At 38.4% G+C, this 22,217-nt stretch overlaps 2 protein-coding genes across 2 annotated transcripts in view; one reads left to right on the plus strand and one right to left on the minus strand.

Moving 5' to 3' along the window:
* LOC134662629 (uncharacterized) overlaps nucleotides 1-634 on the minus strand; it is a 31,047-nt gene extending 30,413 nt beyond the window's left edge. Inside the window, exon 1 of the mRNA XM_063518902.1 lies at nucleotides 436-634. Coding sequence (XP_063374972.1) covers nucleotides 436-634 — 199 coding nt within the window. The remainder of the gene's footprint in view (nucleotides 1-435) is intronic.
* Nucleotides 635-5,143: 4,509 nt separating this feature from the next.
* Nucleotides 5,144-21,968, plus strand: LOC134662630 (uncharacterized). Its single transcript, XM_063518903.1, has 4 exons — nucleotides 5,144-5,270; nucleotides 5,906-7,202; nucleotides 7,704-7,891; nucleotides 21,384-21,968. The coding sequence occupies exons 2-4, from the start codon at nucleotides 6,071-6,073 to the stop codon at nucleotides 21,966-21,968; spliced, it is 1,905 nt and encodes a 634-aa protein (XP_063374973.1). The 5' UTR covers nucleotides 5,144-5,270; nucleotides 5,906-6,070.
* The last annotated feature ends 249 nt before the right edge of the window (nucleotides 21,969-22,217 follow it).

Consider the following 22,217-nt stretch of genomic DNA (forward strand, 5'->3'; position numbering starts at 1 on the left):
TACCGTGGGACTAGGTCGATCTGAGTAAAATTGTCCTGTAATATTAATTTATTACCTGTATTTATACGAAAGGAAGGTATTCTATTTTTATGGAAAATATCGATATTTAGTTACCTACTATCGCGTGCAATCGCTTAGCTAAATCTCGAACTAGCTAGTATAGGTACAAATCGTACGTATTTTCAATTACACACTCAAAAACAAGAGGGGTTTTAGCTATTTTGTTAACTTTTAATGGGGTAATTTTAGACTAGTTGGCATTTGGGTCTGGGTCTCATAAATGAGAAAATTAAGTTCCTTTTAAAAATAAACTATTGACATCATCTGTTAGACGTCCCATGCACGCTGTTTGAAAAATACTATAAAAGTATTTCTTAGATTTAGTACCAAATGCACCTAAAATTCACAACATTTTTCGAATTTGAATCTAGTTACCAGAGTTAGTACGCGTAGCGGCGGGAGCGTTGGCATTCCGTTTGAGATACTGATTGGCAAGCCAAGCGTCTTGGTAAGCGTCCCAGTCATCGGCGCCGAGCGCGTACGCCAGCTCCCCTGGGTCGGGCAGCTCCCCCGGGTTGGGCAGCGCCGCCGCCGCCGCCGCTAGTGCCGCCACCACGTACCCCAAGCACCTCATCTCCTGACTATATAGATTGGTCCACGAAAAACGAAGGCAACCCAAATACGGGTTTACGCCAATCTTTAGTCAGTTGACAACTATTTCAATATAATCGAGCGTGATGCCGAATTTATACAAAAACTCAACCGTATCTTAATTCTGACTGCGCGTATGTAAGGATTGTAAGGTAAGTGAGGCATATAAAGCCCACCTTAATTTAAATTGATTTTTTTTAACTAATCAGGATATTACGTAAAACTCACTCAATATAGGTTTCTCATTTGTTTAAGTTTCTTTATATACTTTACCAAAATAGTTATAAAAATATTTTGGGCCTTATTGAACATTAGCAGGGTGTTAAGGCCCGCAAAAAAAATATTTTGACAGTTATAACAGTTTTTAACTTTAAACTTATACTTACAAAAAATAATATTTGGTATCTTCACAACAGGAGGATATTTTAAATTAGTGGAAATAATTCGCTTTAAGCCTTACTTTAAGTAGGATAAAACAATTCGTCTATTTTACTCGAAAATATCAGGCTAAAACTAAAATTAAACCTGCGTTCGTTGCAGCTCTTTTAACACTAACTTTTAACGAAAAATTAAAAAAAAAAACGCTACTTAATTATTTTTCACTTAACTTAAATTTTGATGTGCTTTATTTAAAGAATCAATACTGGGTGTTGGGGGTCTGACTCCATAGCTTTTATAAGGAAGGTGGGACGTAGAATTAGAGAGAGGACCGCTATCCAACGTGGCAACGCAGCAAGTGTCATGGGCACCTTTGCATCCGGTATAACTCGCGGAGGTCTTTTAGATTAAAATATTTTAATATTTAGATATATTTCAGTTATTTTTGTATGTTTTTTTATATAACATTAATTAACCTTTTGTTAAATAGCTGTATGTTATGAATAATAAATTTCCTTTCATAGGTCTAATAAAATTGAGGCTACACTTATACTCTTATAAGTCAGTAAGGACTTTCCAATTAAATTCAATTCAATTCGTTTATTTCAGGTTTTTAAGACCCATAGTTTCATTACAAACAACAAAAATAAATATAAATGACCTAAAATTTTAAAATAGTCAAAAATAATCAAGATAATTAATCATAATAATTTGAAAATACCTACTAATAATAAAATGAAAATAACTTTAAAATTTATAAATTATAATTCGCATGTAGCCTAATTGGGTGCCTGGGTATGGGATAGTCCACTCGGTCGGCAATATTCGCCAGAACTGATGATGATTATGCTGATAGAACTACCACGGACGCGCCGCAAGTGGCCCGCAACATCGAGGCTGCCGAATTCATAAGTGCGGGCCTCCGCAAACATACCGGACGCGCTGCACCACCTCGGCAATCCTATCAGGACTCTAAATGCATTTTATATTGAACTTGTAAGACATTGACTGTCTTCAGCGTATAATTAACCAATAGATTACATGTATAAAAAGATTGGCAGTAGGCTTTAAAAAATTAACTTGACTTCCTTATGCAGCGTGCGAGCCATCATAATATTGCTTCTAACAGCCAAAGCCCTACGCTCCCTTTCTATGTCCACTCCGTCAGACAGGTCCTTTGAGACCCAGTGGCAAGGGTACCTACTTAAATCTCGCAACACGATTTAAAAGTACGCCGTACAAAAGAACAATGTGAGTTAAAAGCACACTTTGTTTTCGTAATAAATATGTATCATCAAGCACAGCCGCAAGCTCAAATCAGAAATGGTTCTGACTGTATGGACTAAGTAGCTAGCTACTGACAAAATAGCGGCGCCTGAGAAGTCAAGTGTTGTTGCCAGCTCGATATCCGCTCCTTTTTATGTGTGCGTGATGTGTTGAAAAAATCATACTAGTGCAACTGCTATTTTTGAATGCTGGGCCTTGTTACCCGCCGGGCCTTATATGCCTCACCTACCTTACGTGATAAAGCTTCATCAATCAGTTTTATTTAGAAATATCTCGGTGATTGATTTATTCGGCATTTTAGACTCGGCTGATAAGAATTCAATTTGATGAAACAATATGGGTTTAGCAATATATAGACGATTTTTTTTTAACAAGCAGAAATGTCTGCGATCGATGCTATTAAGCTTAGAATAAGTTTAAAAGTGGAAAAATTCTGCCTTGGGTGAGACTGGAGTATCGATCCAGAGGCCGTGAGTTCAAGCCTCACCCAAGACAGTAATTTTTCCACTTTTAAATTTATTCTACATAGACGAATGTTGATAAAAGGTTTGGCGCGTGATAAACTTCTAAGTTCAAAACTTTATTCATGTACTAGCCATCCGCCCCGGCTTCGCACGGGTAGTTCAACGAATTTACAAAAAACCTTTACAAATTATATACTTACCCAAAAACTTCCTCAAGAATCACTCTAATAATATTATAGGTGAAAACCGCATGAAAATCCGTACAACAGTAGTTTTTGAGTTTATCGCGAACATACAGACAGACGCGGCAGGGGACTTTGTTTTATAATATGTATATTGATATTGAAGCCTAGCAACAAGCACTTAAATATATAGTAGGTATTTACATATACTTAAAGATATTATTATCTTAAGCTAATTATCAGAGCAATTTATTGACGTGAATAGGTTTTGGATTATTATACATATTATTTAATTATCGTATAGCATTAGAGTTACTCGATTTAAATTAAATATTAATCTAGACATTGAGGTTTGCACTGTTATACTTAATGGCTAGCTCCAATTAAAAAAGACAGAAAAGTTCGATTATCTCGAAAACCACGAAACTTTTACTAGACCTATAAGTGCATTTTCTGGACCAGCCTAAGGTGCTCTGTCGGTGGTTAGAAGGTTATCCACTAATTACCGGGCACCCTGTATATTAGATGTGAATTAGATCTCTAAGTAATATCTTGTGGAAATCGTTCAAGAGTATCTCCAGAATCGCGGAAATGTCAAATTTGACAGGTTAGATCCTAAACCTATCGTTATCGTATCTTGGTGATGTCTAAAAGATATCTTATAGATATCTATTTCAAAATCCGAATCGGGCCCTTCGTCTGCGTGGAAAATGGTGATGATTATCGATAAAAACTATCTTCATAGGTACTAAATTTCATCTAAATCGGTTCAGCGGTTTAAGCATGAAGAGGTCACAGACAGAGTTGTTGCAGAATGGAGTTTTAGTCTGTATAGCAACATTTAAAAAGTTGTCCTGTCAACTGTCTTCTTGGAAAATTATATCTTTCGTTTAGTACGCACATTTTGGATTTTAATTCATTTATTTACTTATTTGGACCCCATGGCCCACGACTTGACCTTTAACATGGTCCTTTTGAGTCGCGAACCGTAAGTAAATAAAATTAAATGCGTAGAAGCGGATTCTAAGAAGCACGAAAAAATTTTCTATCGTCTCGTCGGGCATTGCCGATTTTGAAGGTGCCGCCATTGTGCGGAGCCATCGCAGCGTTCAACGAGCCGGCAGCAAGCGTTCTATAAACGCAACACCACCCACTGCGCAGCGCAGCTATCCTGCGCGCGTGGAACGGAATAAACAAGTAACGTTTTGTTTCAAATCTGTTTGACATTTGTTCTTTTCCAGATATTTTAGTGATTGTGGTGAAAATATATTTTAATTTGGTTTTTCGTGTGCGTGTACGAAAAGTTTCTGTTTTCCATATGCACAAAATTGTGTTTATTTTAAAATGGAAAACGAAGAAGAACGACGTCTATTAGTTACGCGCCGAGGCACGAAGAAAGCTACTTTAACAAGATTAAAGAATAAGATGGAAGCATCTTATATTAATGATAAAGAGATGTTAAAACTGATGATTGAGAGGGCCCAGACGGCGTTCAATGATTATGAAGATCTCTGCGTGCAGATAGGAGATGAGGAAGATCCCATTCCTATTGAAACCACATACTATGAATGTGTTGCAGCGATCCGTCAACGAATTGCAGATTTATCTGAACCTGGACCCACCCCTGCCGTTTTGCCGGCAGCGACGCCTCAAGTTTCGTCAAAAATAAAGTTACCAAATATACAGATACCATCGTTCAATGGTAAATATACTGATTATAGACCTTTTATCGAAATGTTTACTGCGCTTGTGCACAATAATGAAGGGTTTGATAATATACAAAAGTTTTTCTACCTGAGAAGCTTCTTAAAAGCTGAAGCATTTGATTTAGTCAAAAACTTACCTGTCATTGGTCAAAGTTATTCAGAAGCTCTCAGTATTTTAGCTGATAGGTACGATAATAAATATAAAATCATCAATGAGCACATTAATGCTTTGTTTGAGTTGCCTGTGCTAACTAAGTCAAGTCCTAGTGCTTTACGCTCTTTGATTTCAATAACAAAACAGCATTTAGCTGCATTAAAAAACCTTGATGAGGCCATTGAAAAATGGGACAGCGTTCTCATTTGCCTATTAAATAAAAAACTAGACCCGGTAACTAATCGAGAGTATCATTTGCATAGGGATTCCTCAAAACAGCCAACCTTTAATGATTTTTTGAAATTTGTAGAAGGTCGGGCCCTTGCCCTAGAGAACAGTGAGGGACGGGGTGATCCAGCAAGCTGTGCTGCTGGCAAGGTAGCTCCAGTCAAGGTGACATCATCATCATTTGTCGCTACCAAAGCATCCCAAGGCTGTCTGTACTGTGGTAAGGAACACAAATTATATGCATGCCCTAAATTTGCTCTAGCTTCCATATCGGAACGACTAGATTTTGTTAAGGAAACAAAGCTTTGCAAGATTTGTCTTAACATTCACCCAGGAAAGTGCAAGTTTCATTTTAAATGTAAGGAGTGCAAAGAATCCCACAACTCGATACTTCATGTAAATGAAGAAAAGCCCGCGTCGGTGTCTTTGACTAACATTAATAATCAGACGCTGGTATTGTTGCCAACGGTAAAAGTCAAGGTAGTTTCTAAAAGTGGCAAGGAGATCATAGTTAAAGCAATGCTTGACTGTGCATCTCAGAATTCCTTTATTACAGCAAAGCTGGCAAAGGAACTAGGTTACCCACTCTTGCCAAGTTCCACTACTATAACTGGTGTAACTCTAGAAAATAAATCTGTCCAACATAGTTTGCGACTGGATATTTTCTCATGTGTTTATCCATATAAAACACAAGCAAATCTGTTAGTGATAGACAAATTTACTAATGAAATGTTGCCACAAACTGAAATTGATATTTCAAAAATTGAGATCCCTGACAACATAACGTTAGCCGATGACTCCTTCCATATTCCAAGTGAGATAGATATTTTATTGGCTGCAAATATCTTTTTTCAGTGCCTGTTGTCGCAGCCTGAGGAGCTGCGCGATCCTGATGCCGCACCCAGCTTGGTTCACACACAGTTTGGTTACATAGTAGGAGGGGATGTCCCATCTTCTATTCTTAAACGACCTGCTGTTTCTCTTTTCTGTCACGAATGTCAAACCGATGTACGCGATACTATGTCTAATTTTTGGCAAACAGAAAAGGTACCTGAAATATATGCGGAACATACATCTGAGCAACAACAGTGCGAAAAATTGTTTACTGAAACTGTTAAACTTGAGGATAATCAATTCACAGTTTCATTGCCATTAAAAATACCTATCTATGATGTGAACAATACATTGGGGGATTCATTTGGGCTAGCTCTCAAGAGATTTTATAATCTCGAGAAGAGATTTCAGAAGGATCAGAATTTGTATGAAGGTTACAAGGATTTCATACATGAATATCTCGACTTAGGTCATGGATCATATGTTGACATTTCCTCATATGAACTTACTAAAGATCCTGTGTACTTTATGGGACATTCAGCTGTTTTAAGGCCGGATGCAGTAAGTACTAAGCTACGGGTAGTCTTTGATGGATCTATGTTAACGAGTAATAAGATTTCATTGAATAATATTTTAATGAATGGGCCAACTGTTCAACAGGAGCTGTTTGACATACTGTTGTCATTTAGAGTGCACAAATATTTCATTGCTTGTGATATCAGGCGTATGTTCCGAAATATTTTAGTACAGAAAGATCAGCGATCTTTGCAAAATATTCTCTGGCGAGACACTCCTAATGAGTCAATAAAATGTATTCAGCTAAACACAGTTTGCTATGGAATGAAGTCGTCAAGTTATCTTTCGACAAGATGCTTGAACGAGCTGGCTACGAAATTCGAGAGGCAATATCCTCTAGCCAGTTCGGCAATTTTAAACTCTACATATGTAGATGACATCATTCACACAGAGAATAGTTTGGCAAAGATTGTTGACACGCAAACTCAATTGATAGAATTACTTGCTAAAGGTAGTTTTAAACTACATAAATGGGCAGCTAATGACCCTTCAATATTGGCAAATATTCCAGTAGAGCAGCAGGTTGTTGGAGAACTGGAACTGAATAAGGACATCAAAACTTTGGGTTTAAAGTTAGATATTGACTCGGATTCTTTTAAACTTTCATGTCCAGTGTCAAAAAATGTCCCTAAGACAAAAAGACAGATTTTGAGTTACATAAGCCAGTTCTACGACCCTTTAGGTCTAGCTGGACCCGTCTTTGTCCAAGCCAAAATCATCATGCAAAAATTGGCTCAATCTTGTACCGACTGGGACTCGGTGCCCACGCCTATTTTACTAAAAGAATGGCTTGAATTTTACAATGATTTGCAGACAATGAAAGAAATTAAAATAAAACGAAATGTTACTGTTGATGACATTCAGTCTGCTCAGCTAGTAGCATTTGGTGATGCGTCAATTTCTGCATATGGAGCCGCAATTTATTTAAGAGTCACTGACAAGCATGGCAAAGTAACTATGTCACTTCTTTGTTCTAAGAGTCGCATTGCATCTAAAGACAAGAAAATTACTGTGCCACGATTAGAATTAAATGCATCTCTTTTGATGGCAAAATTATGCTTGAGAGCATACAATACTTTAAGCAAGAAAATATCTATTAAAAGTGTGCATCTTTTCAGTGATTCTCAGGTTGTTCTGGCATGGCAAAAAACGGATCCAACAAAACTAAATGCTTATGTGGCTAATAGAGTCAAATTAATTAACGAATATACAAAGGGTTTTCAATGGTTGTATATAAAAACAGACCTCAATCCTTCTGACTGTTTGAGTCGAGGTGTAAAACCTAGCGAGCTACAAGGTAACCAACTGTGGTGGTGCGGGCCGACTAGCATGTCTGATCCAGAGTATAAGTTTACCGATGTTAGTAATGATAATGTACCTGACAACTTACCGGAGATCAAGCATGCTAGTCGGCCCGCACCACCACAGTTGGTTACCTTGTAGCTCGCTAGGTTTTACACCTCGACTCAAACAGTCAGAAGGATTGAGGTCTGTTTTTATATACAACCATTGAAAACCCTTTGTATATTCGTTAATTAATTTGACTCTATTAGCCACATAAGCATTTAGTTTTGTTGGATCCGTTTTTTGCCATGCCAGAACAACCTGAGAATCACTGAAAAGATGCACACTTTTAATAGATATTTTCTTGCTTAAAGTATTGTATGCTCTCAAGCATAATTTTGCCATCAAAAGAGATGCATTTAATTCTAATCGTGGCACAGTAATTTTCTTGTCTTTAGATGCAATGCGACTCTTAGAACAAAGAAGTGACATAGTTACTTTGCCATGCTTGTCAGTGACTCTTAAATAAATTGCGGCTCCATATGCAGAAATTGACGCATCACCAAATGCTACTAGCTGAGCAGACTGAATGTCATCAACAGTAACATTTCGTTTTATTTTAATTTCTTACCATTACCACTTTAACTTTTATAATATTAATACCTACATAATTATACATATACTCACGGACAAATTAAGGGGACCGCAAATAAAAATAGCCGCCAAGTGCGAGTCGGACTCGCGTTCCAAGGGTTCCGTACATTAAATCCGACTCACGCTTGACTGCACATTTCTAATAGATTTTCCTGTCATATATCTATAGGTAAAGAACTATATTGTTTATTTTTTTCAAAATTTTAGACCCAGTAGTTTCAGAGATAAAGGGGTGGGAATGGTCGGACAGACAGACAGACGCACGAGTGATCCTATAAGGGTTCCGTTTTTTTCCTTTTGAGGTGCGGAACCCTAAAAAAGGTTTAATAAAGGTTAAAGGGTTAAGGTAGGATTTAACTGCTGTAGCACCTAAAGACCCTAATTTCTAAATTAGTAATTTAAACGTTTTTTTATTGCGTTCACCTAAATTTGTCCGTGTATATGATAAGTAGGGATCTACACTTAAATCGTACTAGAAGTTATTCACTTTACAATTGCTTGTTATTAAATACCTACTACTCAATGACGTGGCCGTAAGGGTAACATCCCATTTCTGGCCGCAGCTGCACTACTGGTACTGAACGCGTCGCTGTTACTGTAAATTTCCATAGTAAAATGAACAGTAGTGCAGCTGCGGTTGGAAATGGACTGTCACCTTAAGATGTCCGTTTGTTTGCGATATGTGCATACTACGTAATATACTTATAACATGAAGTTTTTGTGGCCTTAAACAGGAGCAATAAATTAAACTGTAGGCTGTACTCTCCAAAATGACCAACATTTGTTCACCGATTTTTAAAAATAACTTGTGTTTTGATTTTTATTTTATTATACACTTTAAAGATTATTCTAAGAGGCAAATGTATTGCGCATTTTGTTATGTTTAAAGCGTGACAAGCAACGCCCAACACACTGTCCAATAATAATGTTTAATTTGTATGAAAAAGAAAAAATCTAAAGATTTCATCATTTTTAAAAGTTGTTAATCAAATGTTATATCGTTTGAATAGAATAGAATAGAATAGAATAGAATATTATTTATTTCAGCATAGGTACACAGTTATACAATACATACACAGGAAGAAAGAAAAAACTTATAACTAACTTGTACACTGTCACTACACTGAAAAAGGTGAACACTCAGCATGATGCCGGGCCCTACTGGAGTAGTACCTGACGCTGGTCTTCCGTGAACACCTGTAGGGAGCGTAGTTGCGCGCAGCTACCAGCTAAATACAGTAGAGTTACTAAGATAACTATATTAATTGTATTAATTACGATAATACACAACGAAGCGGCAATGAAGCAGTTGACATCAAATGATGCATTGCAATGTTTGAGGAGTACAATAGGTATATGTTTTAATTATTTGCTCGTGTTGCAGGCCACACCCGGTATAAATATGTAGGTACTTATGACATGTACATTTTACCTACTTATTATTACCGCCGCTGTCATTTATTGACGCCGTTGTCATATTAGAGGCGAGGCGACACATAATTTGCTTAAACCGAATTTAAACTATCACGAGTCATATTAATTATCCGGTTCAACTCGCATCCGAAACAGCTCGCGCGTGAGACAGCCCGGGGATTGAAATATGTACTTGAGTAGAACCGTAAAATTAATTAATTGGTTCATAGTTTATTCTGTCAGCCAAGTACCGAGCACAGTTTGCGTACGTAAGCTCGTGGCCCGATTTCAAGAATGCTTTTAAATGCTTTTAAAGTTATTTTTTGGTTCACTATTTTTGCGCTGTGGGGAGCAATGTTTATTAAATTAAATTGAAAAATCTCTATTGGTGACCTTAAAAACTAGGTACATCTTATACCTTTAAACGAGCAATTCTTGTTTGTTTATATATATATATATATATATATATTATTATTTATGTATATATATTTCGGCGATCTCGGAAACTGCTCTAACGATTTCGAAGAAATTTACTATATGGGGGTTTTTGGGGGCGAAAATCGATCTAGCTAGGTCTTATCTCTGGGAAAACACGCATTTTTGAGTTTTTATACATATGTTTTTATCTCCCAGATATTATTATAAAATATGTCTTAAAACCAGGGATCGGAACCGGTTTTTTGCAAAAACTTAGAAACAACCATATTTTTCGAATTATTTTATACTCGACATGTAGGACTCAGTTGTGTTTTTAGGTTACGACTTCGTATTATTAGATTGCCCAATTAGAAATGAAGTAATTAGCAAAGAACGAAAAAATACCGTTTCCGTTCCCATACAAAAAATACCGGTATCCGATCCCTGCTTAAAACTAAAAACTTTAAAACTGCGTCCATGTTTCGTAATTGATGTGATAAGTAAAATGATCGAAGGGAGCTGACCGTGACCACGCCGGGCGCTCTCGCTTCCTGTCGGCCATGGGGGCTACCGCGAAACTTACGAGTAAGTTCGAAGAAAGTCTATGCTTGTCTTTATCGCTCTTGCTTCGAGTGACAAGGACGTAGACATACAATTTTTAAATTTTGAAGTTCGCGGTAGTGTTTGAGCTTCCGGCGATACACTGGACACTAACCGGTGCATAATACACTTTAGTTTAAATAAGTCGAGCATTAAGGTGCAGTGGGTCCATCCAGCAGAATTTTTGAAAAATCGTAGCGCTTTGTTAGATCATAGTAACTATGAACCGTACTGTACGTACGGTTCACAAAAAATATGAATGAGGCCTTTCTCTAGTAACTTCATCGATTCGAAACCTGTACGGATATGATGGTCGTTCTTGTCTACGTGACAGCGTGATAAAACGGTGTCCGTCACTTTCTTTCCCACGGTGTTAAACAGTGACAGTTATTTTATCACGTGGATAAAGATGGATAAAGTTATCCATAATAGGCTGGCTGATGATTATATACCTACTGATTAAACAACTTTCACTCTATATTGAAAACAATCACGAATTTAGGTCTATAGGTCATTAAAAAAAAAGCTATTAGCATGAATGAAACATGCTTCTAAAAATGCCTACCTAATGTTATTTCGGATCAAACTCACCGATTACTTTTTTTGTTAAAAATAATAATTCAATAATAACAAGGATAATTACGCGATCTCGGGCACGCACGGCCGTCGCTCAGTGCTCAGCTAGTTAATTGCGTTCGTAAGGACCTGAACTCACTGCATCTTAATCCAGTTATGAAGGAGAGGCGCAGCAAGCCTTTTGATGTGCCATAATATAATTTGTGGCCACAGCCATGCAGTAGTTTCGGAGATAAAGGGGTGGGGGGGAGGGAATGGTCAGACAGACAGACAGTCAGACGCACGAGTAATCCTATAAGGGTTGCGTTTTTTCCTTTTAGAGTTTCCTTAGGGTACCGACCCTGAGAACAGCAAACAAATACTTAAATTCTTTAGAGATGTTAAGTCTCTAAGTGTCAGAGATAAAATATACCTATAAGTACTATAAAAAAACGATTCATCATCAACTTCCTTAGAGATGTAAAGGGTCCGCCGAGTTTTCTCGGCCAATCCAGAAGAATTTCATAGGTACTTGTCAAACGTCTGTCTTGTGGGAGCACCTTTATTTATGTAATGTCGGCTGTACACACTCGTGTCACTCGTCGAGACACCCCAAGACAGGCCGAGAACGATTGTGTACAGACGTCTTGTCTCGGTCTTCCCTGTCTCGTCTCGCCGTTCCCTGATTGCGGTCGGCTTTTTGGGGCCGAGTCAACTAGGGTCTCACTGCTCTCGCGGCGGCAGCGAGGCAAAGCATGTATACACACTCATTGTCAAAGCAGAGATTTGTGTAACTACCCGACAAAAGTCTTTGAACAAATTGGAGTTACCAATATTACTATGTATCAAGAAATACCCAGTGTGTTTACCAATACCAAATGTGGTCCGAGTTAAATGCAGTTTATAGAATTTTACCAAATGGAATCAGGTGGCCTAGCCAAGCTGACAATCGCTATCGCTTCGACAACGAAACGCTTTGTGTCTCTCAATCACTCTTCCATATTAGTGCGACAGTGACAGTTGCGTTGCGATCGCTACGGAGCGTACGTGGCACGTTGGCTACGCGGCCAGTCCTATGGAACCCAAAAGATTTGAAACATAAAGATAAACATTTTTTTTAATGATATAACGCTTAAATAATTATAATAGCCAGCAGCGCAGAGGCAAATCGCAGCAACAGTTTCTATATGTCCATCGTGGCGGGCATCCGTGGTTTAAATGATTCAACGAGTGTGTACATGGCAGGGATTGGAACCGGTTTTTTGCAAAAACTTCGAAATAACCATATGTTTCGAATGATTTTATACTCGCAATGTAGAACTCAGTTGTGTTTTTAGGTAACGACTTCGTATTTGTGCTCTCGGTGAGAGACTCTCGCCGAGTGTGTGCAGCCGGTATTAGTCGCGGCTGCTTTTTACGAATGTTTAATTCTGGTAGGTATTCAAATAGTAAATATGTATGTAATTCAAACCCACGTCAAACGTGATGTTTTATATTTCACAAGAATTGCTCGTTTAAAGGTGTATAACAGTACAGTCAGTAGGTATCTACGACATACACGGTTTACTTACAAATTCAAGAAGGAGTATCAAACAAGGTCGGGTATGCGAGCAGCGTACATAGTTCACGTAGCAACGTTATGTTAATAAATGTAATGTAGTCAAAAGTAGTTTAACTTTCCTTGAGTTCCGTTTAGGTAAACAAACGTAAGCCTCCGAAGAAACTTAAAGGAGAATAGCACTTAGCAAATTACAGATTGCAGAAGTATACGTAGGCGTAGTTTCTCTAAGTCCGATGTGAGTACCGTACATACCTAATCAACTTATCAGCTTATCGAACATCGAAACTCAATTTGAACTATATATTCCCTAGGTTACAGGCTCTTTCTCCTATTAAATTTCTAGTCATATATTATTTGTTACATAAAAAACTGGCCAAGTGCGAATCGGACTCGCGTTCCAAGGGTTCCGTACATAACACAATTTTTCACAATGTATTTTTATGTGAAACGTGATTGAAATGTCTATTAAAAACCCGTAGGGGTCGGATCATAAACTAAGTCATTAAGTCCGACTCACGCTTGACTGCACATTTCTAATAGATTTTCCTGTCATCTATAGGTACTATTTTGTGTATTTTTTTCTAAATTTAAGATCCATTAGTTTCGGAGATAAAAGGGCCAGGGGGGGGGGGATGGTCATTTTTTGCCTATTTTCTTGAATAACTGCTAAACTTTTTATCTTAAAATTACAAAAAAATATATTTGAGTTTCTTACAATGAGTTCTTCCATTTGATATGTAACACGATACCTATAGTTTAAAAAACTTTATTTTTTAATTTGCTCATTTACCTACCCCCCCACCCAAAAGTGGCCTCCATATTTAAAATTCATTTGTATACGTTACATGTCCGTCTTTGGGTTATACACTTACATTTGTGTACCAAATTTCAACTTAATTGGTCCAGTAGTCCCGGAGCAAATAGGCTGTGACAGACGGACAAACGGACGGAGAGACAGACGCACGAGTGATCCTATAAGGGTTCCGTTTTTTCCTTTTGAGGTACGGAACCCTAAAAAGACCCAACTACTAACTGGACATACTTTTGAACAAAATACGCCAGGATATAAGTAGTAACAATAACAAAGAGGCGTGGGCCGCGTGGGCGATGTTGATGTATTGTTTTTGCGAGACTACACCCACGTAACTTAAATGTTTTAGGTACCTAATAAGTACTTACGCGAAAATATTTATGGATAAAATTCTGAATAAAAGTAAGAATTTAGTTTAGCAAGTGGCCCAATGTACATATTATTATGCAAACGTGTTTAAAGTAAGGCATACCTATATAATTATTTTCCCCAATGATACTATGAGATACATATTAGTTAGTTTTATAGGGTGACTGCTACATAGTTATTGCCCAGTATAGTATTTGGCCGCTCTTAAGAATAAGGTTTCAATTGTTTCTTTCTGATTCGTTAGGAAAGGCCAATTAAGATTGCAATACAATAAAGATTATGATTAAGATATGTAGTGCCCAATAACTATAGCAGTCACCATACGTACATTCCCTTAATTGCTGAGTGGAGACCATTTCAGCCTCACAACCTTATCTCGCAAAATTGTGTTGAAATGACAGCTGTCATCCTACCCATCGATTTTGAAAAATACTATAGTGCCGTCTAGCCTTAAAAAAGTTTTAATCCCCCTTATTCATAAAACTTAGCAAACCTTTATGAAATTCCGTCCATTTTAAACAAACAAAATATTAGTTTTGGCAAGCTTTTAATGAACCACGCCATTAGTCTGGAATGTCTCGATAATGTTACTAGAACTAAACGAACATAAAACTTCTCGTAAAAAATTAGCCTCTTGGTATTCTGGGTGCCGATTAGCAAGTTTGATTGATGTCGATATCGATATCGATATCGCCCGGCGTGAGTAATGACGGCACTAGCCTCAACTAATTGAACCCTAACTACCTTAACCGAAATTCCCATTTACGCGAACACCGATTTACCAAATAGTTTAGTTGTTTGCGAAGTTTTAGGATACCTTAGGTACGCAGAAGCTGGCTGTAATCTTCACCCATTGTGGTTAGACGCGGGCCTTATTATTATATACCTAAGAGTTAGATATACATACACAGAGAAATAAGTAAGCTTATGATGACACATACATGACTACCCTTACAAAATATTTCGGTGATGTGCGGCTTATGGTCGTTCAATAGGCTACATGACTAATTTTTTTTATGGTATCAATCGATCGGGTTTGTTTTTAGGATCAAATGTCTATATGGGACCCATTGCATTAAAGTAACACAAAAGTCAGAAATTGTAGTCAAAGTCCGATAGTCGCACTTCACTCGCGAAACGCCCTATACAAAACGGCCAGAGGCCGTGACGTCATCGCCCATCTTGTAGTATGGACAAAACAAGAAAATTGCGTTTTTGTCGGTGAAATATTGCGTTTATGTACGAGGGGTGTTCAAAATATTCTCGGTATGAGAATGAAAACAAACAAGTACGAAAAGTTTGATATTTTTATTTTTCAATATACTCCCCCCCTATGTTCATACACTTAAAAGATCGATCAATTATTTTTTTTAATCCTGCATAAAAATATTTTTTATCTTTGGTGTAAAAATGCTCCTCCACTGCCGCCTTCAATGCTTCATCATCGGAAAATTTATTTCCACGCAGATCCTTTTTAAGATTGGGGAACAAAAAGAAGTCGCTGGGGGCTAAGTCCGGACTATACGGTGGGTGAGTAACAGTTTCAAACCCACATTCAACAATAGCTGCCTTGGCAATATGAGCAGTATGGACGGGGGCATTGTCATGCAGAAGCATAACACCTTTGGTTAACTTTCCTCGCCTCTTTTCTTTGATTGCATCCTTTAATTGACGTAGAATGTTAGCGTAGTACTGTCCTGTGATATTTACACCTTTTTCTTTATAATCGATCAGTAATACTCCTTCACAATCCCAAAATATCGTGGCCATGACCTTGCCAGCTGAAGGGATGACCTTGAACTTCTTGGGATGAGCTGAACCCTTAATGTGCCACTGCATGGACTCTTGTTTACTCTCTGGGTCATAATGATGAACCCAGGTTTCATCTCCAGTAACTATTCTTTGCAGCACCTCATCAGGATTTTCACCGCACAGGTCAATAAAATCGGAACAACAAGCTACACGCATGTCTTTTTGAAGCCGAGTCAGCATTCGCGGAACCCATCTTGCACTTACTTTTGACATATTAAGATGGTCATGGATAATATCATGTACGGTACCAATAGAGAGATTGGTTACTTGTGCTATAGATTTTACCTTCACTCGACCATCTTCCAATATAAGTTTTTCCACTTTATCAATATTTTCTTGTGAAGTAGCTACTACAGGCCGGCCAGGTCTAGGGTCGTCTTCAACACTCTCCCTTCCACGTTTAAACTCGCTTGACCACTTTTGAATGGTAGATAAAGAAGGAGCAGACTCACGGTAAACACAATCCATTTCCTCTTTTATGGTTTTTTGATTTTTACCCTGTTTTGTCAAGAATTTTATCACGCATCGATGTTCTAATTTAGTTAACATTGTCAATTCCCACATGATGTTCATGTTTGTTCAGCAATTGCAGAAAAACAAAAGAACATCTCGGTTCGAATTATACTTTTTTTTAATGTCAGTGAATAAACCTTAGCGGCCAGTAACGAAAGAAATTTTAGAAGAGGTTGTAAGATATCAATACCGAGAATATTTTGAACGCCCCTCGTATATATAGTTGCTATGCAATATTTTTTTTTGGTGAAATGTAAGGAATCGAATGGTACCCTTACTTTTATCGTTTTTGGAAGTTAAAAAAAACTTAAATTTTGAAACTTTCAGGTCCTGTAATTTTGTAATTTTTCAATATTTTTTTTAATATCCACATTATTGTGATAAATTGCTCGTTTGCTATCTATTTTACTAGATTTTGTTATAAAATTCATCATGTGTCATCATCCCTATTACATATGGTACGTCCAATTACATATTTTTACATTCAGATATTTTTAAATTCCGATAGCGACTAACGAAAGGGATGATGATTGATCGGATAAAAGTAGTGTAACGAACAACGCTAACTGGAATGGGGCGGACGCGTGCGACGGATTTTACATCGCTCGAACCGATTTTGGAATTACGAACGTTCGAATTTAAAAGCGAGTGGTCGAAAATAATCGTAACCGAAAATTTGTCACGATTTTTTCGCATGATCCTAATAATACTTATTTCTGAAAGTCGCCATTCGACCGTGTAGTGATTGACTATCGATAATAAGGACATAAAAAATATTTATAGGGTTTATAGGTAAGTATTTCAATTAAAAACTAGCTAATCTAATAAACACAAAAATCTAATAAATTAATTCCTTTGAGATATATATTTTTATTGGCGGCATATAATACAAATGTGACTAAAATTGTGGATTCCGACTTTTTACTGATGGCATTTCATCGTTTTCCACTGATTTTCGAGTGACGAAATCGAACGGTCGCGATTCAAAAATCGCACCTGTGCACCCGCGACAGCAAGCGGACTAGCAATCAGGGGTTATTCGTATTACATTACTCATATTCTTAACTGTTGACGACTGTTTCAATTCAATTCAATTCAATTCAAATTTTATTAATAAAATACAATTTTACACGTCATAAATAATGACTATTCTATATTTAAATTACATTATTTACATTTAATTATCAATATTACACTAGGTACTATTTCATTTAATATTGAGGTCACTCATTGGCGTCTATTTCAAGTGTCATAGAAATCCAAACTAACTATCAGAAGGTTTGGCAATACACGTGCAAAAAAATACAGAGAACATTTTTGTCACAAAAGCGGACACCCCATTAGCACAGAGATATTTATAGTGGGTGTACTGAAGTAAGAAAGAGATTGTATGAGTATCTCAGCTCTTTTCTGGAGACACGAACAACTTTATTTCCCATTTCGCCCTCCCGGGGATGATTCTCGGGATACAATTCATACAATTATTATTTATCCTAAATAGGTATGTATATCTGTTAATTTTGTTAATCTAAATATAAGTCACATTTCTATCTATTGATAGAATATAATAGTTTGTAGGATTCATAAGGTTTGTTATATTGCTATGAAGAGTGAAGCCAACACTAAGTTTCTAGAGCGGTTACTAACTCAAAAGATAAATTAATATCTCGGCGGGCGTATCACATTATCCTATCAAAGGCCACAATGGAGACTGATCGTAGGTACTTTATCATCCTAACCCGTTTTCAGACGATCGACCCGCACTACATACAAAAGTGGGAATGCTCACACAAGCTCCTTGGAATTTAGGATATTGCTTAAAATTAGAGCGTAAGTTAAATTGTATGGGAGCGGCTTGGCATAAGGACTGCAAGCCAGCAACAGATTTTTATGTCCGGGGCGATAACCCTTAAAGTGGTTATGAAGCCTCATAAAACTTACAGATAAGAAGCTATTTTGATCGAAAAATATCGAGCTGACGTTCACGAGGCATCATTAGGTATACATCTTCAATCTACTTTACGAGTTATCCGCTGGAAATAAAGAACTAACGAAATTAGTGCCTAGCCCTGGTTTAATATAACCTTAGCGGGGTAAAAGTTTAAAGGTTACATACTCGACTACTCGTGCCATATTTTTGAAGGCAATAAAAACTCGTAATCGTATTGAAACGTGCCCGAGAGCACCCGCCGCCCCGTCCTTGCCCGTGCAACGCTTAATAAAAGGAAGCCGTAGGCAGCGGTGCTCTTGGATAACCTGATATACCTATTCGGCCCGATTCGAACTATAAGATACGTCAAATATTACGTCTAGATACGATATGGATTAGCCTCCTAAGGCCCAAGGTCCTACCCATAGTACTTATTAACTTTGTTATTCAGACCCAACTCTTTCAATAATTGTGTATTAGTCATAGCGTACCACGGTCCTACCAGTAGGACTTAATAAAAAACCCATCATTTTGTTTTCAAATTTCACGCTTATCGAAATTGGCGTGTATGAACTTCTAAGGCCGGATTTACACTTGTAAGTTTTACTTACGTATGTAGGGACACAGCTATACCACAGAATGAGAGATGAATATCGTTATCTCATTCTAACAAATAGCTTTGTCCCTACTTGCGTAAGTAAAACTTACAGGTGTAAAGGTGGCCTAAAGGACTGTTTTGTTTTGTCTTAACAAGTTCGTAAAAAAAAAAACTAAGTGCTGTACAAGGTGCTGTATAAGTACAATAACATTTAAAAAAAGTCTTCTAAGTACTTGGGTCTAAATGAGTATAAAACAATAGACTACATACTCAATTTTTCATTGGGCTTTAGGAGGTTAGAAATGTCTGTGTCAAAAGTCGTATTTGTTTGAAGAAACTTCACTTTTCACACTGACATAAAATCTAATCCATATCGTATTTGGGCGTTTTCTAAAATAAATATTGAAAACCCGTTTCTGCCAGATCCTGGTGTTTTTGGGTTCTTTCAATCACTAGCATATTCAATCCTGGTGATAAAAAAAAATGTCCCAAAATTTTGTATGAAAATTGTATATTCCACTACGTCACGTTACATACAAGTGAACATTTTTCTCATACTAAAAACGTGACGTAATGGAATGGACATTTTGGGACATCTTTTTTTGATGGTAGGATGGAGAGTGCTGTCGATTCTGAGTAGAATGAGCCCAAGAATGTCCAGATTTGAAAGAATCGGGTTTTCGATATTTATTTTAGAAAAAGCCCATCTAGACGCAGTAGTAGTAGTAGTAAAACACTTTATTGTTCAAAAAGAAACATAAAACATGAAAAACACACACATCATTTGTACAAAGGTGAACTTATCCCTTTCAGGGATCTCTCCCAGTAACGAACGTAGTATTTGACGTATCTTAAAGTTCGAATCGGGCCGATTGCTGCGAGCGCCCGTGCTTAAATTGGACGCAAATGCAATAACCTGCCCTCGGTTTAAAAAACTAAACCTTGCGATAAAATATGGAGAAAATATGAGTTAAATCTTAAGAGCATTTTATAGACTTTATGATTTCCTAGTTTAGTCGTAGTGACCCTGCCTACGAAGGTCTACGAAACTGAAGATTCTAATAATGCCTTAGGTTCTAGTGAGGACATTTTCTTGTGTGTTTATCATTTACCATACAACCACATTACCCGCCCGAATCTATTAATACGACCACAGATTATATACTAGCAAAAAGCAGAGCTTTGTAAGGGCTCGCGGAGTTTTTCTACCTAAATGTACCGGATCGCGACTTTGATCCAATCCGAGACTTGTTTCATGTTCGATCAAGTGGGTACGTAATAAGTCCGTTAAGAACGCAGCTATAAGTGAGAGCAAGAAAGAAATATACTAACCGGACCCCGGTTGCTGTCCGGTACGCCTGTCTGTCACAGCTTTTACTTTGTTTATTAAAAACGTGTCCAGACGACAAAATCAAATTGCCAGTATCATCCACACGTAATATACAATTTCATAAGGGCTTATTACATCCTACACGGTCGCCCAGTACTTTTTGTAAGGAAGCCAACTGGCTTTCCTACATAACGTTGGGTCAGCGAATCAGCGGGTCAGCGTGTCCTTGAATTTAATTTTTGCGTCCACACCACACAATTGAGCGAAAAACTATCCCGTCTGGATACCTACTGGCGATAATCACGCTGCTCCGCACATAAACACACACACACACAGTTACACTAGGTACAGCCAGGGTTCAGCATCAGCTCTATCTTGGCTACTGCTCTTCTAAGTGCTCATCAAGACGTATCAGATGACCAAAACAGCGTGTGCCTACGTTGTACCAAACCTGAGTTCCACTAGGTACAGCCAGGGTTGAGCATCAGCTCTATCTTGGGTACTAACCTCCTAAGTTCTCATCAAGACGAGTCGGATGACCAAAACAGCGTGTGCCTACGTTGCACCAAACCTGAGTTCCAAATAAGCACAGCCAGGGTTCAGCATCAGCTCTATCTTGGGTACTGCTCTCCCAAGTGCTCATCAAGACGCATCGGATGACCAAAGCAGCATGTGCCCATGTTGCAGCTAACTTGAGTTCCACTAGGTACAGCCAGGGTTCAGCATCCGCTCTATCTTGGGTACTGCTCTGCCAAGTGCTCATCAAGGCGCGTCGGATGACCAAAACAGCGTGTGTCCATGTTGCACCAAACATGAGTTCCACTAGGTACTGTCAGGGTTCAGCATCAGCTATCTTGGGTACTTAACTGGTCTACCCAGTGATCACATGACGAGTTGGATGTCCAAAACAGCGTGTGTCTATATATGTTGCAGTTACATACAAGTTGCAGTCGTCGTCGGCCCTAAGTCACTGAAGTTTGTATTAATATGATCTAAACTTTATTTATAATTTTAGCAGTTCAGACGTGAATAAGGCCAATGGACCAGACGGTATACCTGCACGTGTATTAAAGTAGTGTGCGCCTGAGTGGTCTCCTGTACTGACACGCCTGTACCGCCTCTCTCTCCAAACTAGAACGATGCCGAAATCCTGGAAGCTTGCAAACGTGCAGCCAGTACCCAAGAAGGGTAGTCGTGCTGATCCCTGCAATTACCGACCAATCGCCATTACCTCCATGCTCTGTAAAGTCATGGAAAGTGTACTTAACGGCAAGTTGCTGACATACCTCGAAGAAAAAGATCTGTTCAGTGACCGTCAATATGGCTTTCGCCGGGGCCGGTCTACTTTAGCGTATGTCACGCACTGCTGCGGCGAGGCCATCGAGAGGAACGGTGAAGAGCTTGCTGTTTCACTGGACATCTCGAAGGCCTTTGACAGGGTTTGGCACGCAAGTCTCCTTAGCAAGATTCCGGCATACGGCATCCCTGCTGACTTTTGTAGCTGGCTATCTGACTTCTTGAGTGACCGGTCGATCAGAGTAGTCATTGATGGCTGCTCTTCGGACCTCATGGCCATTGACGCCGGTGTTCCTCAGGGATCTGTTCTGTCCGCAACCCTTTTCCTGCTCCACATTAACGACATGCTGCAACCCAGCTGCTGAACCTGACCCTTAGTCTCGTTTCCCAGTGGGGGGACGACAATTTGGTCGCGTTGAATGCCTCCAAGGCGTGCAGCGTGTCTGTTTTCCGCAAAACGGAGTCCATTCGACCTGACTCCTTCTTTCCGAGGTGCATCTGTACCTATTACCGACAGCCTGGAACTCCTTGGCGTGGAGTTGAGTTCAGTCCTCAACTTCGGCACCTTCATTGAGTCTAAAGCACAGACTGCGGCCAGAAAGCTGGGCGTCCTA

The sequence above is a fragment of the Cydia amplana genome, chromosome 3 (assembly GCF_948474715.1).
Source record: "Cydia amplana chromosome 3, ilCydAmpl1.1, whole genome shotgun sequence".
In the NCBI taxonomy this organism is placed as follows: domain Eukaryota; kingdom Metazoa; phylum Arthropoda; class Insecta; order Lepidoptera; family Tortricidae; genus Cydia; species Cydia amplana.